Genomic DNA, 23,953 nt, shown 5'->3' on the forward strand with positions numbered 1-23,953 from the left:
GGTTTTGGTTAATCGGGTGTTGGTGGGATGGGGATTTGATTTGAAGAAGGATACTTGTAGTTATAAATGGTATGACAGATATGATATTGGTAGGATTTCATATTCAGGATAGATGTAGATTTGTTTCGGTTGGAAGGGGAACGTTTGGTCGGGTTTTTTTTATGAATGACTTCATTCTAGATTTGCATAATGTATTTGTTCTTTGTTGTTTGTTTTTATGAATATGCCCTTGTAAGTGAGCAGGAGTTACATGATCCAATATATTCAAGGGATATAGGTTTGGTACATGTCAAAACTTTCTAGTGAAGAAATTGTTAGTAGGGTTGATTTATAATCGAGTTATCTATGTTAAAGTGAGATTATTTGTAGTACAAATTGACAAATGGATTTGTTTGTGTTTTAAATTGCATTTGTACCGTTTTTGTTCATGTTACACCCAGAATGAGTTGATTTATGAATGATTTGAATGAAATCAATAAATATCAAGAAAAAACAAAAAAAAAATTGTTGAGGTGGTTTATATGAAGAGTTTGTTCGCAAAAACCGATAAGTCCATTTTTGAAGATTTTGAAGTACGGTCGCTGTTATTAAGTATAAAATAATACCTTTTAAACGATATATTGGTCACTACATATAGAGGTACATTTTTGAAGTTATGGTCAAAAGAAGCAGAAATGTTCTTATTATTCTCTTTATTTTTCTTGACTTTTAATAGCAAATATCTCCATTTGGCAAATATGGACTTATCGGTTTTTGCAAACAAACTCTTCATATGCATTATGAGGATTTTTTTGAGTGTTTGTTTGTGTTTGTTTATAAATACATATGAATTTGCGGTGTGCATATGGCAGTTCGTTTGTGCTAAACTCAACTAACGATTGAGAAATTATTCGCTCATGCATAAGGCATGTTAAACTTATTCTGGGACAAAGAATACTGATATGGAAGTTGAAGTTAAGATTGATGGAACTATATGACTGCAGTGAAAAAATGAACAAAGACAGATAACATTTTAGTAGAGCGGTTAAGCCCTCAAAATCATGAGAATTGTGCAAAATTTGACTAAAGTATGAAACTTTCACCAATGTTAGTACATACCATAAGATTCATTTTAAGATCGGGAGGTATAAGTCTGATTTGACCTCTGATGACCTCCAGAGGTCAATGAACTTTAAATATCAGAATATTGATGTTTCGAGGCATTTGTGAATGATAGGCTTAGATCTTGGTTACGCTGCACTAAATATGCATTTGTACTACAAATCTTCTGATTCCACAGGGCATTGACAGGTTTCTACCTTTGACCTCTGATGACCTTTAGAGGTCAATGACCTCAGAATACCATAATATTGATCTGTGATGTTATTTGTTAATGATAAATATGGTTAAACAAGCATATCTGTTTTGCAATGAAACTGTCTTCATATTCCAAAGAGCAAAGACAGGTTTCTAACTCTGACCTCTGGTGATCTTTTAGAGGTCAATGACCTCAAAATATCATAATATTGATCTGTAGTGTCATTAGTTAATGATAAACATGGTTAAGATGTACAAAACAAGTATACCTGTTTTACAAGAAATTGTCTTCATATTCCAAAGAGCACAGATAGGGCTCTACCTTTGACCTCTGGTGACCTTTAGAGGATGTACAAAACAAACACAATTGTAGCCCAGATGGCTACAAGCACATGTTTATGACAAAGAATAGAATAGAATAGAATAGAATAGAATAGAATAGAATAAAATAGAATAGAATAGAATAGAATAGAATAGAATAGAATAGAATAGAATAGGATAGAGAGTAAAAGCAAACAGAACACTGCAGTCGTTTTCCTAGACACCCTGTGAGGTCAATATATGCTCAGTCTTTTCCCCTTCTCAGAGTTTATGAAACCGTTTATCTTCCTTCCAGCTATTTCCTTTCTTTTTCTTTTTCTTTTTTTGGTCAAAACCACCTCTTCCAAGAAAGTTTGATGTTGGCTACTTTCCCCGCTAGTGGTCAGCACTCTCCATCCCCAAAGCCCCGCGGTAAATTACGGAGAATGACGTGATTACGTGTTTTTGCCCTCTGATCCCCAAACATAAATGACCCTCTGAGCTGGAAGGTGGCCCTCCTGTCAGAATTTATCCCTCTATGTTAGCATTTATTGTTTAGTGGAGTGGGTCAAACAGGAACTCCAAAGACAAATTCAGGGATAATGACCCAGAACGAAGATGACGCTGGTTGCCATAAGGACACTAATATTCATTTGGTTTATCATTTTGATATCCAAGAAACAATAAAGTCTTTACCAGTGGTTACAGAGAACAAGTGAATGAAGAGACTAAAAGACAGTGGGCGAGTTAATCAGAAAATGAGATGAATCATAGAAAGTTGAGTTTTCACAGAAACGAATAGGAGGAGCAAATTGAACATTTGACCAGTAAGGAATTAATTTCTAGTGAACGCCACACCCCAATATAAGATTGAGCCAATGAAATGCTTTAGGGAAAGGAAGTTTGCTAGTAAATTAGTTATATAAAAAAAAACATGTCTCAGCCGAGAAATCAGTTAGAGAGACAAGCACAGTGGGAGCGCCTTCACGCTATGTAGTGAAGTAAAGGCTGCAGAGTTTTGAGGATTTTGAGAGAATTTTGAGGAACTTTGAGAATAGTTGGAGACCACAGAGATAAAGTCAGGAGTTCCCCTTTCTTGGTACATCATGCCCCCCCCCCCTCCAAGTGAACCAACTAATCTTTATCGACGCTGAATGCACCATCGACCTACGCTGTGAATGTGATGAGGATCTGACTGTCTTGACTGAACCGGCCAGCAGCAGGACAGTAAGAATTTGGAGTGCAATTACAAACTCCAAATAGTCAACTGGTGTCATCGGAGATGGAGATGTTGAAGCGCCCTGTCAAACTGATACAAAGTGGAGAGTGATGGTGACGAAGAGAATAGGCCTACTGAGAGCGTGACGGCAGACCGCTCAACGGACGGCCCAGCCACACTGACGAGATCGACAATGACATGCAGACGAGGACCTCATTCGTCGACCGAGAGTAATCATTTAAGAGGACTGACTTTCATTTACGTCTGAAGACATTTCAAGAGATGTAGTAGTCTGATATGTTAAGGGGCAAATCATTCTACTGTTTGCAGTCTTGTAAACATACTTGTATCTGTTCGAGTACGTGGACAGTGATAAGTAGGCCCCCATAAATCACTCTGTCGAGTAAATTATATATGAACCAAATGGCTTCTTTTGAACATGTATTGTGTTGAAAAGTTCTTGGTAATTCTTTTCCAGGCAAAATGTGTACATGAAACTTCCGATGTTAAAAGCATGTGATGGGAAATGTAAACAATACGTGCGAATGCTTCTATGTTTCCTGCTAAACTTATGCTTAGTGGGGAAAAGAAAAGAGAAGAGAAGTTTCGCTCTACCACATCTTCATACCACAACGCCTACGGATATCTTTGTTTCACATTGTTAGTGGAGAAAAAAGAAAAGAAAAGAGAAGTCTCGCTTCATGAGAGATGTTCAGATCCCGCTCGACACCACAACGCCTACGGATGTCTAGGCTGAAGGTGGGTTTGAATGTCTTATAGAGCCGATAGAGCACCAACAGTAAGTGCAGATTAATTGGCACGCTATCTTTTGAAGAGAAACAATACTCTGTTTCACACAAGATGAAAAAGCAGCAAGACAACTGATAATCATCCGCTCATGTAAAATCAAGCAGAAGTTTTTCAAAACATTTCAAGAGGCATCTTGGTGAGTTACAGTCTGTTAAACATGCCAATATACTGTGAAGAACAAATTGAAGGCCACCTTCAATAGGCCACCTGGAATACAGCCTCACATTTTCCGACATCACAAAAACTTTGATCAACACGTTCCATAATATGTGACCGTGCATCACAAAACAAACAAAAAGTTGCACCCCTTGATTTTACGTGAGGACTCAAGAAAGGTGAAATGGGTTAACCAAGTCAATTTCGAGTTTTTCATATTTTCTGAAAGAGCTATTCTTCTTCTACAAAATTCTTGAGTTCGGGATCATAAATTGAATGGGAACGTGGGTTTTCAGCAATTTTTCTACAACCCCCTTTTTGCTGGAGAAGTGTGATCAGGTTTTTCTTACAGGCTACTTTTCATTTCTTGAAAATCCTCTGCAAACTCTTCACTTTCAACTCTAATAACTTTTGAAAGGATGATGCTACTGCTTTGAAAGTTGGCATTAATCATAGACAGAATGTGTTGATAGAACATGCTCAATTTCAGCTTAATCCAATAATCCTTTCATTGTTGTTGCTCCGGTGGTTTACATCATTTTTTTTTTTTGTTCCCATTCATGGCACTGGTAGCACGGCTTAGTAAAGATTAAGCGCTTGAATAGACCCTGTACTTCGGAGCCTCTTTTCTCAGTTCCAACTTTTCTAGAGTATGGGCTTTCTTTCCAATATTTATATAGGTTAGGGGAATCCATTTGAATTGACTTATACATCATTTTAAAGCTTAAAGTCTGCTCTTTCAGAATCTGCCCTTAACTAAAAATCCTTGTCTGGCGACTTTTTTGTTTTGTTTTGTGGTGCAGGGTCACATTTATACTCGTGATGGAGAGGGAAAATAGTAAACAACAACATTGCAAGATTGATGCATTTCTTCCAAGACAACAGACAGGAACTGATTCCACGTAAAATACATAAACATGTATTTTGATTTTTCCATTCATTTTTCCCATATCATTACACACAATCATTACACACGTATACTTGATATGGTGTTCAGCTCACTGTGTGCAGACTGAGCACGACCCGATAATTCAGAACCTCTGCCTGAGAAAGGCTTGTAGCCTATCCCGCGAGTCAAAAAGAAGCTTTCTTATCATCTTGTGCATCCTGTACTCTATGTGCAATGCACACATCATAGAGACAACCTTGCCTTCACCCAAACTGTTCAGATATTGCCATTGGAAGACTCTGATGATCGCATACAGTGGCTGTGCACCTATAAGAACGCTGGTCTGACCTCAGGATGTCTATCCAGTTTATAGTCGTGGAGGAGATCTGTGTGCCGATCGCGTGCTTCACTGAAGACGCAGATGCTACCCTGTCTTGAAAGAGATCGAGGGTGTAGATCTAGACCAATTTCAGCAGGTTATACTGAATCATCACTTGCTGGCAGAGAGTCTTAACCGGATCATGTAGGTGATATTACCCGCTGCCAGCGTACCCTGATTCACACATTGGATACAAACCGGATGGCGGCATATTGGAAACAACCAATATTTGGGCATGGGGGCACAACTCTTGGCCAGGCCCAAAGTGTTAAGGAGTATCGAGCATAAAGAAGACAATTAGAGTAAATAGTAGTTCCACTCCTATTTGGAATTGAGGTTCCTAAACAGGTCATTGAAAAAATGCCCAAAATTTCCTGACGTAATGACCCAAACTTAATTGGATGACAATAGCAAGTTGCAAGACACAGGGTTGCTTCATGTGGAATGCATGTTATGCCTCACAGTATGTCGCTTTCCAGATGGTCCATGACGTCACTGTATGCTCCAGGACCATGAGTCATTCACCGGAACCATACAGCCCACGAACTTGACACTGACCAACACAGGCCCGCCAGCTCGAAACTAGGTAGCATTTCCCATGAGCTTGACACTTAGGCAAACCAGGCCCATAAGAGTCCGACACATGGGGGGAGGGGGAGGTCCACAAGACCTACACTGAATAGATTAAGCTATCTGATGTAATACATATATTAATCTCGTGGGCCTTGTTTTCCTCGAGTGTCGAGCTCGCGGACCGCACAGCTTGTGGGCCTATTATATTTGATGTCGAGCTCATTGACCTTGTTCATCTACTAGTATAGTATTTAGGTCACGGGATGTATGACTCGTGGGCTGCGTAACTCATGCGCTGTACGACTCGGGTTGTTTGACTCGTGACGTACATCTGATGAGGTGGGCCTGTTGTTTTCTGGTTAGCATCTGTCACCCTTTCATCCAGTTCAAGGGACTTTGCCATATGCCTGTTCACAAACTATTAAGCATCAACCCAAAATATGGTACTCCTCTCCCCACCTTCCATGTTTAAGCGTACAAATTTTGTCCTGTGCAAATTGGATAATGTTGCACATAATTTCATGCAAGCTATTCTGCATAACTAACCCAAACATAAATATTACATTTGAGGTCACTGCCATCACTGAAGACACGTAAGCTTCATTTCTGAAGTAATTGACCGCTCACATTCCTGAGACCTGTTACTATGAACCAATGCTTTGTGGAATGTGCATACATACTTTGATTATAACGTCAAGGCGTGATTTGTACATGATTAAACATTTAGGATTAAACCAATGAAGCCAAACATCAATATTTGCAATCCTACACAATTTTTTAGTGATACCCTAAAAGTCTGACCTCACATTGTCCTTAGAGGTCAAAGTTGGATATACACAGGGTAATGACCAATGTTCTGTGGAATAAGAAGACACTTCTTGTACAATGTAGTATAAATGCTAATAGCATAATACATGATTGCACACCAGGTATACAGATAACCATTGAATATACATCAAATATCGATATTTTGATATTTTGAGGTCACTGACTTGCCACAGTCCTCAGAGGTCAAAGGCATAGACATGTAAATAATTTCCCTTGATCTGAGGAATAGGAAAACGATTCAGTTGTAACACAAATGAATTTTTAGGACATCGTTATGTTTATCATCAACCAATTGCACAAAATATCAAAATTCTGATAATTTGAGGTCAATAATTGACCTCTGGAGGTCATTAGAGGTCAAAGGTAGAAACCTGTCAAGGATCTATGGAACATGAAGACAATTCCGCTGTACCAAAAATGAGTTTTTAGTACATCATTACCATATTATTTAACATTAATCAATGACGCAAAATATCAATTTTTATCAAATTTTGAGGTCAATGACCTCTGGAGGTCATCAGAGGTCAAAGGTAGAAACCTGTCAGGGTTCTATGGAACATGAAGACAATTCCACTGTAACAAAAATGAGTTTTTAGTACATCATTACCATATTTATAATCAATGACGCAAAATATCAATTTTTATCAAATTTTGAGGTCATTGACCTTTGGAGGTCATCAGAAGTCAATTCAGACTTACCTCCCGATCTTAAAATGAATCTTATAACATGTACTAACACTGGTGAAAGTTTCATGCTTTAGTCAAATTTTGCACAATTTTTCGGCTTATCTGCTCTACTATTTAGGGAGGGTACCTCTCTCGTATGCCTTTTCTCTCGGTCTCTCTCTCCTAGCCCGCCTCACCGCTGAAATTGACACACACATACTATTTTGAAATCAGCGCCGCTGTGAACTCTATAAACACGTGCTCATACACGTTGAAGGCATTTTCATTGCCAAAGTAGTGCCTGCAGCACGCAAAAATGTTGCCGCTATCGCGTTCATGCGCGAATCATGCGCGATTCATACCAGTTCATTGGTGATAATGCGCAAATTATGCGTGGTTTTCTGTGGACCTCATGCAGTCGTCGCACACAACCACGTATTCACCCAGGGCCTTTGCTTGCCTATGCGCTGAAAGTGCGTGGTTTGTAAGTGATTTTTGCGTGATCTTTCCATAGTTCTTGCGCAATTCATCGGTGCCGATTTTCATCGCGTAAATCAGCGAAAACTCTCGACGGACAAGCACGCACAACCAAATTTCATGCGTGATTCATGCGTTTACGCGACTTTTGGGCTGTGTGACCGAGCCCTGACACCACCTTTTCAGACGTATATTCCCCTTATGGACGCTTTTATGTATAATTTAATATATGTAGCCCGTGGGTGTGTGTTTGTGTTATTTTACAGTTTTATAAGTAGTTTATTAGAAAAAAATAGGGATATATTATACATAAAAAATCATAAACCAATTACACTGCTGAATGTAGATTATAAGATATTACCCAAGGTGTTATCAAATAGAATTAAAGACGTTCTGGGAGAAACACCATTTTGATCAAGTTGGGTATATTAAGAATAGGAATATAGGAGAAGCGGTAAGATTAGTAGATGATATGTTATTTCACTCTTTGCACTACACAAGTGGGTTTTTGGTCACAGTGGATTTTGAAAAAGCGTTTGATTCAGTTGCTCATGATTTTTTATTTCGGGTTTTACATAAGTTTGGATTCGGTGCTTTATAAAGATATTAGCAGTTGTGTTATGAATGGAGTGCACTCTACTGGTTATTTCAAAATAAAGAGAGGGGTTAGGCAGGGTGATCCCCTATCTCCGTATTTGTTTTTATTAGTTATTGAAACACTGGCACAAGTAGTAAGGAAAGATAATACTGTTAAAGGAATATGTTTTTGGGGAAATGATATAAAGCAAATTCTATATGCGGATGACATTTCGTTGTTTATAAAGGACACGAAATCTTTAAATAGTTTACAGTATATTTTTGATGAATTTGGGAAAATAAGCGGTTTAATAGTAAATAAAGAAAAATTTGAGTTTTTGTGGATGGGTAAGGACACAGAGAAACCTATATCAACTGTATTTGGAAAATATGTTGATGCAGTTAAAATTTTGGGAGTTTATTTTGCACGAGATGTGAGGGGGAAGAATAAGAAAGTTATTAGGATGGTGGAAACAGCGTGATTTAACACTCATTGGTAAAATTCATTTGTTGAAAACTTATGCATTATCCAGGTAAAATTATGTTTCATCACTTATAGTGGTTCCTCAATGGATATTTTCTGAATTGAATAAGATGATCTTTGATTTTTTTAGAAATGGTAAAAACCGTGTAAAAAAGAAATATTATATATCAAGATTATGTTAATGGGGGATTGCGAATGATAAATTTCAACCTGTTTGTCAAAACGCAACGTATTATGTGGTTGAAACGTTTATTGTATGGTTAGAAGAAATCTTGGTGGAAAATGTATTTTGATTTTAGTTTTCGATCAGTAGGAGGAAGGTTTTTATTTTTATGTGATTATGAATGGTCTAGATTGACACTGACAAATCCAGTCCCACCTTTTCATATAGAAATGGTTAAGGTATGGCAGGAAATGGATAAATGTAGGAATTTTGAAGATGAAGTGATAAATCCAGTAATATTTAATAATAGAAATATATGTATAAAAGGGAAGAGTATTTTTGATCATGATTTATATGAAAAGGGTATTTATGTGCACCATATTTTATAAAGAGGTTTTATTAAACCCGTTGGGCATTTTCAAAATTTAGGCATTATGGGAAATGGTGTACTTATTAAGATAAATTATATTTATAATGTTTTTCCAGAGAAGTGGAAAGAGCCCACAGGTAGTGTAAGGTTCCAGCAAATTGATGTACTAACTTATGATATACAGGTGAAGATTTTTAATAAAATATCAGAATTTCAAAATATTAAGTCAAAAATATTGTATGAGTGTTTAGTTACAGATTTACAAGAACTGTATACTCTGGAAATAAGATATGATGAAGTGAAGTATAATTTCAGTGATAAGGAAATTAGAAATGTGTTTATTAGACCTAGAAGTACGACTTCACTTAGTAAACATAGGGAATTTCACTTTAAAGGGGATGGCTAGTAACCGATCAGTGGGAATCAGTGGGAATGCTGAGGGATAATTGTTCCAATCCTTATGGGATTCATTTAAGAGTACATTATATATACTGTTGTGTGAAAATTATTTGCTTCAGAACGGTCTCATATTCAAGTAATGTGCAGATTAATGCCCCGTCACTGACCAGGCACGCTAACCTGGAAACATTAAACTGCACATTACTTGCATGTGAGACCATTCTGAAGCAAATAATTTTCACACAACAATAGATATATAATGTACTCTTAAATGAATCCCACAAGGATTGGAACAATCATCCTCCAGCATTCCCACTGATCAGTTACTAGCCATCCCCTTTAAGTTGTTGTAATGTTTCGGGGTGATACGTTAACTTTGTTGTATCGCTGTCTGTATGTTACTATGGAGTACATATAGTTGGATACTCAGAGGCAATGGATAGAACTTCACTCAGTGGTAGTTGGGAGGATAAGTGAGACTTTATTGTTGAAACTTGGAGTATATACACAGTCTGCAGTAGGAGCTCATTTAACAAGTTTGTTTGGGTTTGTTTGTCAATCAAGTGGAGACAGTTAATCTATGTGGTCAGCTTGGGAACGGAAAGAGGGGATTGCGTTATCAGTAGAAGTTAGTGAGGGGGGAAAGCTTGGTGGTTAATGTAAACATAGAACATGTTATTAGGAGATGGGGTGTAGGTTGTGGTCTGGTAGTATGAACATTACATCTCTCCCTTGTTTTTTTTTTTTTTTGATGATGATGACGATGATGATGATGAAAAAGACTGAACAACAGTGGACAAGGAGAATGACTATGAACAGAACGGAATAATGAAAAAAAAATGAAGAGTGCACGTTGCAGATCAAAGTTTATGAATCATGCGGTGTGGCAAAGAAAGGTTTTGGTGTATGGAGACAGAGGGATAGAGAGAGGTGGGATGCAACGGGTGTGTATAGGAAAGTTGTGAAATGACAGAGGGGCAGTTGTACAGGTATGCAGAAGTGAATGAGGGTGCCACGAGAAAAATGATGAAAATGAAATGGACAAAAGATATTTACATTTTGTACAAGTTTTTTTATCACATGATTAAAAGGTGTCATGATAAAATGAACAAAAGATATTTACATTTTATACAAGTTCTTATCACATGATTAAAAATGTTATGATTTGTTGATACAGTATAGGCTCTGCTACATAATTATCATGTTTTATCTTTACTCTCTCTTTTCTTTTTTCTTTTTTTTTTGCAATGGTCATAAAAAGAAATAATACTCAAACACTATATTTTCTGTTTTGTCATGAGTTGCTTTACAATTGCAGGTAGGAATAGTAATCGGGCAAATTGGTTTTAGGAGCCTATGAACATTGTTATGAAGAATTTAAATACAAAACCTACACATTTTGATCACTTTGAAACAGCTGAAATGAAAAAAAATAGAAAAAAGCTGATACACTCGACGTTCTTGGCTTGACGTCCTCACAATTGATCACTGGATCGTCAGTTACATTGTAATTTGCACATATTATCATTGACGCTTGACGCATAGATGTATCTCCAAAATTGTCACAAAATTGTTCGTGTCGAAGGAACGACCATAAAACTGAGTTCAAAGTGTCCGCTATTTATATGATACATTTGAGTCTTAAATTGTATTCGAGTTTATCAATATGTATGTCCATATTGTTCCACAAATTATGCGCGCCAAGTTAAATTAGGAAGTGAATTGGGTTCACGTCCAGTTTATAACAGTTCAAATTTAGTTTGGAACGCCAAACCCTATCTGTCGGGTGGATGTCGGTCTCGTCGGAGATATTGTTGCCGATTCGCAGTCTGTAGCTCATCGCGTTGTCGTCGGTCACGGGGTACTACGCTTGGAGGGTTGCTGTCGAAATCGTGGTCCTGATCATAGTCGTAGTCGTAGTGATCGTAGCGGAAACAAGACTTGGAGTTGCAATTGTGACTCGCTGGGTTGTTTTTGTTGGAACGCGTCGCTCGCTTGACAAGAACGTGGTTGCTGATTGCGATAGCTCGCTTCCTTGGTTGTCGCTTAGTGTCGGCGAGGCGCTTCGCTCGTTGTTTCTTCGCTGCATTGCGTCTGCGAAAGATATCGTCGGCGCGTTGTGTCTTCATCGCTGTATCGGCGCGTTGTCTTTTTGCTGTGCTGCGTCTACAGAAGCTGTCGTTGTCAGTGCGTTGCTTCTTCACTGTATCGTGTGTGCGGAAGCTCTCGTTGTCGGTGCGTTGAGAAGTGGTCTCAGCACGTAGATGGTTGACGTGGTCGCGGTGGTTAGGGCTTGCGGCATTGACGATTTGTACCGACTCATGGAATCTCATGAGTCCGAGTGCAACTGCTGTGTTGAAACTCGGAAGAGATGTTGAGTATGAGTGTCCGGGCACAACATGGAACTGAGCTTCCATGAGGCGCTTGTCAACGGCCGTGACGAAAGCTCGAAATTTCCCGCTGACTGGGAGAGGGCGCGTAGAGCCGTAAGCGAATAACTGAATGTGTGTGCGGTGCAGCCGCGGTTTCGAAGAAATTTTGGCGAAGTCTTGCTCACAGAGAATATTGATGCTCGATCCCGTGTCAACTATGAGATCGATTGGTTGACCATTGATTGTTACTGTAGCTTTCGGCAGCTTGTTGTTCTCGCGAACTGAGTGAACAAAGAAGGCGTTATCAGAACTGTATTGCGAGGATTGCGATGACGATGACGAGTCACGGGATAGGTGACGGACACGTTCCTTTCCACGACGACGATGTCGGCTATTCGAGAATGAGGATCGCCAGTCACTGCGGCGATGCCGGTCCGAATCTCGAGAGCGTTCACTGGAGCTCTTCCGGTCACGGTGCGAATTTCCGTGATGTGAGCGAAAGCGAGATGATCGGGAGTCGTCGTCGGACTTGTCGGGCTGCTGACGATATGGCGGCTTCCCTGCAATCCGAGAGCGGCATACTTTCGCGAAATGATGTCGCTTCGCACAGTGATTGCATGTCTTTCCGCGAGCTGGACATGTATCTCTGTCAGTGTGTTTCCTACCACAATTGGAGCACGATGTCGACGCTTGCTGATTCGGTGACCAGCGTGATCGACCAATGTGGTGAGCTGCTGCTAGACCGTCAACTTGTAGATTACTCAGTCCTTTTTCCATCTCTCGTGCCTGCTGCTCCGTTGCTTCGTATGTTCTGGCTAGGGTGAGCAGCTTTGCGAGGTCTAGAGTGGTATCGCGAAGAGCACGACGTCGAAGTCCGGGGTCCAGGCAGCTACAAATGATTTGCGATTTTATTTCCGCGTTCATGTCGGGAAAGGAGCATCGGGCTGCTAATGACCGAAGACGATCGGCATATTGAGCAACAGTTTCTTCTTCAAGCTGTCTTGCCTGGCGAAACCGGTAGACTTCGAAGTCGACGTTGACATTCGGTGCGAAGTGCGACTTGAATACACTGGTGATATTGGCATATGTCTCTGCCAAGGGAGGCGTTTGGGCGGCGAGTTGTGGCCTTATCGTCTGCGTGAAGACGCTCTGGGCAGCTGCTCCCATGTGATGAAGAAGGAGAGCTTTTTTTCTGGCGGCTTGGGTGATTTCAGCAGCGTCAAAGTAGAATTCGAGGCTCTGAATCCAGGCTGTCCACCGAGATGAACACTCGACAGGGTCGGCATCTGGGAGAAAAGGTGGAAGCGTCATCGATGTCGCCATGGTTACATTGACTGTATCCTCGTCGTTGTCCTCGTCTTAATCCTCGTCGCCAATGTAATGTTTCGGGGTGATACGTTAACTTTGTTGTATCGCTGTCTGTATGTTACTATGGAGTACATATAGTTGGATACTCAGAGGCAATGGATAGAACTTCACTCAGTGGTAGTTGGGAGGATAAGTGAGATTTTATTGTTGAAACTTGGAGTATATACACAGTCTGCAGTAGGAGCTCATTTAACAAGTTTGTTTGGGTTTGTTTGTCAATCAAGTGGAGACAGTTAATCTATGTGGTCAGCTTGGGAACGGAAAGAGGGGATTGCGTTATCAGTAGAAGTTAGTGAGGGGGGAAAGCTTGGTGGTTAATGTAAACATAGAACATGTTATTAGAAGATGGGGTGTAGGTTGTGGTCTGGTAGTATGAACATTACAGTTGTTACACGGGGTGATATACACAAGGGAACATTTGTTCAAGTTCGGCTTCGTGAATGATAATCTTTGATCTTATTGTCAATTGGAAAGGGAAACTTATTAGCATATTTTTTGATTGTGTTAAAATAAAACCGATGTGGAAGGTTTTTATTGAGTATTATAATTTAGTTGAGTTAGAAGCTTTCGAATGGAGCGATATTTTCTTGGGTTTACGAGGTAGTTCAAATCAATTCAATGTGTGAATGCTCTGAAAATTTCGATGAAAGTTGTAATATGTCGGTCAAGAGAACAAAACAAGTTACCCAAGAGGGAAAAGATAAAGAAACTTGTTTTGGATTTTATAGAGAAGGAAAAGAACGTTGCGGTGAAAGCAGGTAAGCTTGGGTTTCATTTGCAAAAAATGGGAGCAGTTGAAACTTTCGTAGAGATTGGGTTTTTGTTGTTGTTGTTGTTGATTTATCCACACTGTTGGCAGGGGATAGGTGTCCACATTGATCGTATGAATTATATATGTTATTTTTTTTTTATCTTTCTTCCCCCACGTCAGATGTATGGTCAGTTTCGGCTAGTGGCATATTAATGTTTAGGAATCGGTATGTATCAGCATTATGGTGGTCACTTTTTTTTTCTTTCCCATGTCAAACGTTTGGTTAGCTTCGGTTTTTGGTGTGTGTCTACTGTCTAGGAAACAGGTAACCATGATACCACATGATTGTATGTAGTGTGATTAATTGGTGTGCGAGTGTTTGTGTTTGTGAGTGTGCACTTGTGGGTATGTTTGTTGTTGTTGTTTTTGTTGATGTTTTGTGTGTATATGGTTGTATATTGAGGGTAAGTTTCCGGGAGGGGGTATGTTAGTGGGGAAAGAAGTGGGGATGGTCGGGGTTAGGTATAAAGGTAATAGTAGAGTAATGGTGTGTAAGTTAAGGGGGTTAGGCAGGAATACGGTTTGTTTTGATAATATACACATATGGTTATTTTCTTTTGTACGGGGGTGGGTGGGTTGATAGGTTAAATAAAAATGATGAGTTTTGTTTGGTTAATTTAAGCATGCTTTTTTTTTCAGTTTATGACACGTTTTGGGAAATGCTGTATTCTCAAGGGAGTGTAAGAGAATTTATATAGTGAAGCGGATATTGATTAATCTGATCAAGTTGATCAAGATATTTTTCCCTTTTAAGAGTTATGCTTAATTTAATATATTCTTGTATATAGCGTGTGCTCTGCAAAAAAAAAAAAGAAAAAGAAGGAAGATATGTTTAAAAAAAGTGATTTAGCAGCACAATTTCTTTATTTTTCTTGTGTGTAATAAGTCACATTTGGATCGGCTTGATTAGGTCAATGAAGATAGCTTTTTCTGAGAGTTATGCAGAATTTCATGATTTTGAAAAAAAAAACCACCCCAAATATATTTATTGTATGTTGGAAAAATGATTCAGCAGCACAAGAAAGAAGAATACAGCTGCTTTTTTGTTGTTGTTGGTAATATTAGTTTCATTGTCAATATGGATTTGATATTGAATGAAACTCAAATAAAGAATATCATAGAAAAAAAATAAGTATGCATGTGATGATAGTTTCATTACTTTCACGAATTACATGACCAAAGTGCAACCTATCAACATGAACTTTTAGGGGAGACCTGGGGAGTGTTTCATCAATTTAGTCAGCGCTGACAAGTTGTCAGTCTCTGACAATTTCAGCAAAATCCTTGGATTTGATTGGCTGAGAAGCTTTGGTCACTGACTGTTACTATGGTTATTGTAAGAGACTGACAACTTGTCAGCGCTGACTAAATTGATGAAACACTCCCCTGTACTTCCTGAATTAATAACAGTAACTTTTTAATTCCTATTATTTTCTCATTTGTTTCCGTAAGGCCAATTAGACCTAGTCTATATTTCATTTGATTACGAAAATTAAACAATGCCGGAAGTCACATCACCATGTATGCTTTTCCTTATTTTCTAAGTGATATAATCATTACGCTGTTTTTTGTCTATCTCACCGTCTTCTCTAGCTCACATTTTATTCGTTGCCGACACATCAGCTCCGGCAATCGTTAAAATTGAGTCAGATGCTGCAAACTTTTCCCACTCGCCGTTCGAGGTGTTGCACATCTCTGGACTAGCTTCGCCCGTAGGTATTGACTATGACTACCGAGATGAGATGATATACTGGTCGGATGAGGGCTCCGAAACAATCAACAGAGCAAGCATACACGGAGGCTCCCAAATGGTCGTTGTTCCTTCGGGGTCAAGTATGTTCAGTCATCAAATTGAAATACATATATATATATATATAACGAGAGAGAGGGGGGGGGGGAGAGAAGGGAGAGATCGAGGGCTTAGTTGATTCCAAATTAATCACAGAATCAAAGATGTAGCAGAGCGTAAAAATCAGACTTCTATAATATAAAGAGAAACGTCGGGACTGGGTCGGGACTGGGTAGGCTCTTTTCAGGGCCAAACACATGCCCTATAGAAAGAATACGTTCCGTTCAGCTTATATTAGTTAATCACGTCACTAAGCTTTAGCGAAGCTGTTCTTCTGCAAATCCATGAACAACATAAAAAGAACAGAAATGCATACAGAATGCATGCAATACCAGAGTAGATGACAAAAGTCAAGGGTAAAGACAAGGAGACGGCTCTCTGGGAGGGTTACTATGATTTCTATCAAAGACCATCTTATTGATATAATTCATGTTATTTTCTCGTGTCCGTGATTGCCTTCTAACTCTTAATAAAAAGGGGGAGGGGAGGGTAACTGGACGATCACTTTTCTCGTCTTGAATCATGTGCTTGAAAATGGAAGGATAAGTAATAATCACCTGTTCGTGTTTGCATAGTCTTTTTCCGAATAACTGCAATAAAAATGACCGAAGAGGCGAGGAAGAAGGAAATCACAGTTTTTTTTTTCCTGCTATTATTGTTGTTGTGTTGTGTGTGTTTTTTTTTTTTTTGTGGGAAACGTAGCGAACACAGAGTGAACTAATAGAAAGGAGACAAGTATAGCAAACTTCCCAAGAGGGAACGTCATGGCGTTCTAGATTCAAATCCCTCCCTACACGTAACTCATCCTGGGACAAAGTGATTTGCCCTCTTACAATGTCCCTCTTGGCATAGGTACATTTTAGGCTTACATATCAGAGCACCTTGCGATGGTATAGCATAAACATATCACATTCAGCTACATTTCGGATGTGATCTAGTTCGATTCCGGCAAAGCATTTATCTCTACTACAGGCGTGACAGGAGAAAAGGAAAATCTAGCAATTTCATGTACAGAACATGAGGAAGTCGTACAGAATTTGTCACAAAATTGAAAACTGCACTACAGTGATGTGGTAACAGCTTCATTTGATGAAGACAACTTCCTTTTCCTCGTTCAGTTTTGTTTATATTTGTACTCATTTATTGTGACTAACTATCAAGATTACTCGAACAAAGAAATATGCAAAGGGTTCGATTCACGTCATTTTTTCTACAAGATACAGCACCACATGGTTTGGCATTGAATCTGGTAGACGACAAGATATACTGGGCATCAAGAACAAGCGGGACCATTGATTCGGTAAACTTGGACGGAAGTTCAAGATCAACTCTTGTTTCTGGGATTTCAGAACCCCGGGATGTTGCATTTTCATACACCAGAAGGTAATTGTTACAGCCGTTCTAATTTGACACGGTCTGTCGAATCCTGGTATCATTCATTTCAACACGATAATAACCAACAATTAGGCCTACATCAAAGACGAATGTTGAAAAGCAAAGGCAACTCCCATCTATTGTCTAGCACAATTTCAAGTCCGACTATAAGTATGTACAAATGGATGAATGTGATCTCTTAGGGAACTCCATGCAACGTGTCTAATCTTGTCTGATTAAACTTGTAATTAAAATGATAACAATGATATGATTCAAACTCAATAAAATAAAATGTGTTGAACACGAACAAATACCATGGTAGAATAATACCGTTTTGGTATTCTATATTTCTTTTGCTGTTGTTTTTTTTTTTCCAAAAAACCCCCGAATGCACACAACGATTTGCAACTCATCAATCTTCGCAAATTGACATACTTCTTGCGTCGTCATTGATACGTGGCACGTTCGATTTGATTCGATTTGATTTGACTTATTCTCTGTATGACATTTTCTTTACAAGTACATCAATTCTCTGCAATTTCACAAACATTTTACTATTCAATATGGCATTACACATTGATATTACTATTTTCAACACATTTTCGTCACACAGTTGTGTATACATCTGTATATAATATGATCACATGCACTATCTTTATTTTCATGAGGAATGACTGCCAAGAATAAGCACAAAGCTTGACTGCTCGGCAACTAATAATAAATAACATTAACACAATAACAGCAAACAAGGTGTTCCAATATGGTGCTCGTGAAATAAAAGATTGCAGAAAGGGGGATTGGAGAAGAGAAAGAGAGGGAGAGGGAGAGAGAGAAAGAGAGAGAGAGAGAGGAGGGGGGGGGGGATATAAACCTCCTGATACTCGTGTTGCCAGATAGACTTTTCATACATGCATACATACATGTTCATAATATACTTCAGATCACAGTGATGCATTTACATAATATACAGTGTTGCTATTGTCATATGTAACTTTAAAGTCACATTGAAAGAAAAAGAACAGAATCATTTGAAAGGCATAGCTCCATATATAGATTTGTGACATTTATTGCGGTCCTTGAGAAGAAAAACCAGTACTCTGAAAAACCCAAAACAAATTACACTGAACAAGGATAATGACATAGGAGACTCAAATATTTCTGAAATGTAGTATTTTTTGGAATTGAAAAAAAAAATGAAAATGTAATTTCATAATAAAGGCTTGCTTAACAATATCACTTATATAGAATGATTATTTATGCATGCTTTCTTATTTTGTTCTGTTTTCTTGAGCCACCATTCCTGTATCCTTACGGTGAAGCTGCCATATCATCATCGTTGTTTATTGTGATTTGTAATAAATTTTGAAAACATTCTTATTCCTCATCCCATTCATTGTAAGTTCTGAAACTCTGGTCCCAGTTTAACCAATTCATGATTGTTCAAATGAAAAAGTCCGAAATCATCCGGAGGTCTCCTAGAATAAAAACTTGCTTATAGCACGTACCGACTAATTTTCAAAGAGGATTTTGACGAATTTGCCCATTCATTCATTTCCTCTTTTTTTTTCACACAGAAAATTATTCTTCACGACTGCCGGCAACTTCCCAAGAATCAAAAGTGTTGATCTGAATGGACAGAATCAAGAAACACTAGTCAGCACTGACGTCGTAACCCCGAATGGGTTAGCTTTTGATTTCACAGGTAGATTCCTTTGAATACATATTGATCTTGAAATGGACAATTAAGACCAACTAGAAACAAATCAAATAAAAAGTGCACGAGTAGACAAAAAATATCCTGTACGGATTGGCACAAGATGAATTATTTTATTAAGATACAGCGCGACATAGAACAAACGTCATGGTTTTAAAGAAAACAAAAGAAATCAAAAGAGTTACAGAGAAGCTCACTCTCCGACCCAGATGAGGCTTTTCTACCGTCTTTGAATTCAGTTTGACACACGTTTCAAGAAAAGTCAGTTCGGAGACAGGCACATTATCAAACCAATCAACGAAATGAAACATGGAGAGCAAGGAAATATCCTTTTTTTTTTTCAGAGAAAAATATATATGTTTTTAATTAAAAAAAAAATCACTTCTGGACACGGTTTTGAAAACTGTGTATTTTGTTTTCAATATAGCACTTGCTAATATGAAAACATGTATAATCCTATCAAAACAAAACTAAACAATCATCGTAACCAACACCAAACTTATTTTGCAAAAATCTTCCTAGCAGTCTGAGAACTTTCGACAATTTTGTCTTTCTTTGGGCACAATGAAATGGAAAAATCTCTGCACTTTCGCTTGAAAACCTGATTAAGAAGGATCGAGCAGTAAAACTAAAACTTCTGTTCTGTTGTCATTCGCTTTTGAGTGACTAATAAACAAGAAATGTTTTATCTTTTATGAATAATGAAGAAGAAATATTTCATATCGGATAACTATTAAATGAATAAGAGATAATATTTCATTTTGTAAGACTAATCAACATGATTTTTTTTTCCACAGAACGCCGGTTGGCGGGGCAAAATTTGGGAATACAGAACAACGATACTTAAGTTGATGAGACCGTCTTTTTTATAACATAAATAATTTTCAGGCCTCTACGTATTCAGAGTGGTTCAACGAGAGCACGGATACGAAGAGTGTGCAAATCAGAGTTGAACAGTTGTCTGTATACGTATACTAATAAGAAAGTAAATTTTGTATTTTTTGGTTTCTTTTGCAATCTCACAATTTTTTTTTCTTAGAAATTCGTAATGATACCTAAATGGTAAAACTAACACTAAACGCGGGAAAATGATAATGTGTAGTACGATATGCGCTTTCATTTGTCTCTCTAGAATATCGACTGTACTGGACAGACACTTCCCGTGACGTCATCGAATCCATAGCGCCCGACAATCGAAGTCAACGCACCGTCATCTTTCGTCTTGCAGCCATCTCCACACTGGACATTTACTCTCTGGGAATTGACACCTTTTATTCAGATATCTACTTCTCTGACAACACCACAAACCGAGTGTACTGGATAGATGGCGCCACAAACTCTATTGACAATCTTCAAATAGCATTAATGAGACCAGCTGTGATACACATATATACAGGTCAGTGTTCCAGGGCTCAGGAGGGGGAAAAATAAACAAAACAAAACGTATCAATAGATGAAGGCATTTTTTTTTTTTTGACAGATGAAAAAAAGAAGAGAAAAAGATGTCTGAACTTATCAGTTGGTATATTATACGGCTTCGTTGAATGTATTCAGAATTGGTTCATCAATATATCTTACCTTGCTGATATTAATAGAACTATTGTTCAAATATTTCTTTTTATACCCAAGTGTCCCAATGAACTTGTTGCATATAATTATTTTGTCATTAGGAATTTTTGAACCTCATTATTTTCGCTACAGATTGAGTTAAAGATTCATGTTGCTGACAGAAAAAAGTGTTGTAGGTTCAAAAACGTATTTCACAACAAAAACGCAGCAGACAAATAAGCCTAATATTTCCACTCACACCTCACATACACATACAGCAAACGAATACCGCACAAAGGCATATGTACTTTATAGACACTTTCTTAAATGTTCACAATTCTATTCACTTCCCAATCTTACCCCAGCTTTTTGGTTTTGTTTTTGTTTTCACAATGGCATCAAGTAACTGTATGTAAAATGTTGTAAAAATGAAACAATTAAGTAAAATGTATACATAATAAGACTGATGATTCATTTAAAAGCATTCTCTCTGTCAAACATTTTATTGACGGTTGGCGCTTTCCCTCCTCAGATGTTTGTCTCAATCGATGTGAAAATGGCGGTGTCTGCACAAGATCGTTCGCGTCTGTGTCCTGTACATGTCTACCTGGATATAGTGGTGAACTTTGTGAGAAAGGTAGGAGTTTTTAGAACAACAAAATGATCAACCAAAAATCACAAAAGCAAACAAAAAACAAACAAAAACTTCCGTAATGAATGACTTTGCCCTGACTTTGTCTTAAGAAAAGCATAACTCAGTGAGAAGAGTTTACGCTTTTGACGGGCTTCGGTTGATAAGAAAAAACAAAACATCAAACTTCACACCGCAACATCACGTTTGAAGGGCATACAGATTTTTTATCTGTTCGATTTCATGTTGGGCATTGTGGTGGCAAATTATCTATATGACGTTAGTAACGTAGAAAAAAAAAACCCGAATATTTATTTGTACTGTTGAATTACCTCTAGCAAAAAAACAAACAAAAAAGCACCGAACATTTGTTGTATTGTTGAATTACCTCCAGCAAAAAAAGAAAAAAAAAAGAAAAAAAGGGGGGATTTGTTTGTACTGTTGAATTTTTAGTGTCTCAAGCAACATTTCAGGAGACAAACAAACTCAATTTCTGTTTCCCACAACATGGAGCGAAAAGCGTACTTCGTCATGTAAATTGTCAATATCTCGGCTCTATCAAAGTACGAGGGAGTTATCATAATTCTATGTCATGTATAGCCAGGCAAACATGCGTATTTTTAAGGTATGAAATATATATTACTTACTTTAGAATCAAGTTTACTCGCTGGTTACAACAATTACTAGCATAATTGTTCCATGTTTCATTGGCACGTAAAAGTTTATTTTCAGATACAAACGATTCAACAGGTGATGGCTGATTTCTGATTTTTAAACTACTTATCCGATTTATGGCAGATGTATGTGCTGACAGGTGTGTAAATGGCGGGACGTGTATCCGTACTACTCATGGAGCGACGTGTCTCTGTTCCGGAGGCTACGAGGGAACGAACTGCGAAATTTGTAAGGATTCATCAAAGCAATAATTGATACTCCTGTACACAAGATATGACATACAGCTGTATGAATAGGCACATGTGACTTTCCCTAAATTTACGTCTCTACACACAAACAAACAAACAAACAAACAAACAAACAAGTTCTTAAAGGTTTTTGAAGATCGGAACCCCTTTCCTTTCTTCTTTCCCGCATGAACCATTCGACCTTTTGGTTGGTTCTTTTTATTTTTTTTTATTTGTGGTAGTAACGTCATCATTTCGCCGGTCGTAGTCGATCCTTTCCTAAGTTTTCGATTCTCCTCTTCTTCTTTTTAAAAATCTCCTTTTCCTGCATCCGTTTCCATTCTTTGCCGTTGTATACAGGTAATGTTCCTTCCTTATTCCGAAACACACAATTCCGTATATACCTAGATGTCCGTTAGTCCGAAAGTGACATATTTAGGATTCGTGAATCCGAACATTTGTGGCGTCGTTCCGATGGTTCGTAATGCGAGGAATCGTTAATCAAGAAAAGAAATAAGGGTCGTTAAGCCGAAAATAAACCTTAACGCAATTTCGAACCTTCGGAATGACGAACCTAATTTTGTTTTCGGATGAAAAAAAAAAAACCTTCGGAATAATGTACTCCCCTTTTTTTCATCTTCGGATTAACGAACCTTCATGATAACGTACCCGACTTTCGGACAAAAAACCCTCGAAATAACGAACCTTCGGAATAAGGAACTATAACCATACACATCTCCTTCATGTCTTCTTTCTACATGACCAACCCCCGAATCCTTGCCTTTCTTATCTTACTCCCAACTCATCAGTACAATTTTATTTCCATTTCAATGTAATATAATTACGTGCATTAGTGTCGTGTGGCGTCTGAAAAGCAATTTCGTAAAAGATCTTCAAATATTCTTGAAATAGTACTTGTGGGTTTTTTTCCTTCGTTAGTCGGCCAACTTTGTGAATACAGCTTTAAAAATAAAATGTCTGTTACATGTTCCTCTGCAGTCGCGCTCCATCCTCCACGAATCTTTGTTTGTGACGAGGCCAGAGGCCTGATATACGAAGGGAGTCTTGACTCGCTCCAGTTCTATCCAATACCTCTTCCAAATGTCAGTCGCCCTATTGATGTCGGGTACAGTGCCGAGGATGACGCCATATTCTGGATCGACGCTACCTTCCAGACCGTAAACCGAGCATTCAGAAATGGCTCCGGTGCATCCGTACTTTTAGCCGGACGGGGTAAGACATTCTATTTCCTTCTTGCTAAATGTCAATTATCTGTATTGCAACTGTCTACATTATAAAATATGCACGTTAAAATATGCACTGTGGCATAGTGAATAAGCCTCTTGGCTTCCACTCGGGAGTCCGGAGTTTGAATCCAGTCCAGAGTCTATGCCATTGGACGGGATGATTTTAAAGTACTATATAAATATTCTTCTCGACCCAGGTTTATGAACAGGTATATGGCAACGCCAGGGTAATAATAATGGCAGGGCCCTCTGGTAGAGCAGTGATAACACTGAAGAGGCTACCTTAAATAAAATTACCATCTTATTTTTGTTATCTTCATTATTACTTCGTGACTTTACTCACTCAGGTCCACAGTCAGACCGCAACGTCCTAAAAAACCTTCGCATATATCGTACGCGTATGCATGGACCTCGCAGACATGAATACGTAATGAGCTGGGAAACCACATTTTTAGAGTGTCTGTAAATCTAAACGACATTATCAATCTTCATGATTTATACATCGATAAAAGCTGAAGAGTTGTACTTTGATAAAATTTGACCACTTAAAAG

At 38.3% G+C, this 23,953-nt stretch overlaps 1 protein-coding gene across 1 annotated transcript in view; it reads left to right on the forward strand.

The window, feature by feature from the left end:
• The first annotated feature begins 14,407 nt into the window (after positions 1-14,407).
• LOC140237066 (uncharacterized) overlaps positions 14,408-23,953 on the forward strand; it is a 30,824-nt gene continuing 21,278 nt past the window's right edge. The window contains exons 1-8 of the mRNA XM_072317006.1: positions 14,408-14,423; positions 15,730-15,969; positions 17,209-17,368; positions 18,934-19,061; positions 20,206-20,469; positions 21,154-21,258; positions 22,051-22,155; positions 23,154-23,387. Of these exons, the coding sequence (XP_072173107.1) occupies positions 14,408-14,423; positions 15,730-15,969; positions 17,209-17,368; positions 18,934-19,061; positions 20,206-20,469; positions 21,154-21,258; positions 22,051-22,155; positions 23,154-23,387 (1,252 nt within the window). The remainder of the gene's footprint in view (positions 14,424-15,729; positions 15,970-17,208; positions 17,369-18,933; positions 19,062-20,205; positions 20,470-21,153; positions 21,259-22,050; positions 22,156-23,153; positions 23,388-23,953) is intronic.

This window comes from Diadema setosum, chromosome 13 (genome assembly GCF_964275005.1).
Source record: "Diadema setosum chromosome 13, eeDiaSeto1, whole genome shotgun sequence".
In the NCBI taxonomy this organism is placed as follows: Eukaryota; Metazoa; Echinodermata; class Echinoidea; order Diadematoida; family Diadematidae; genus Diadema; species Diadema setosum.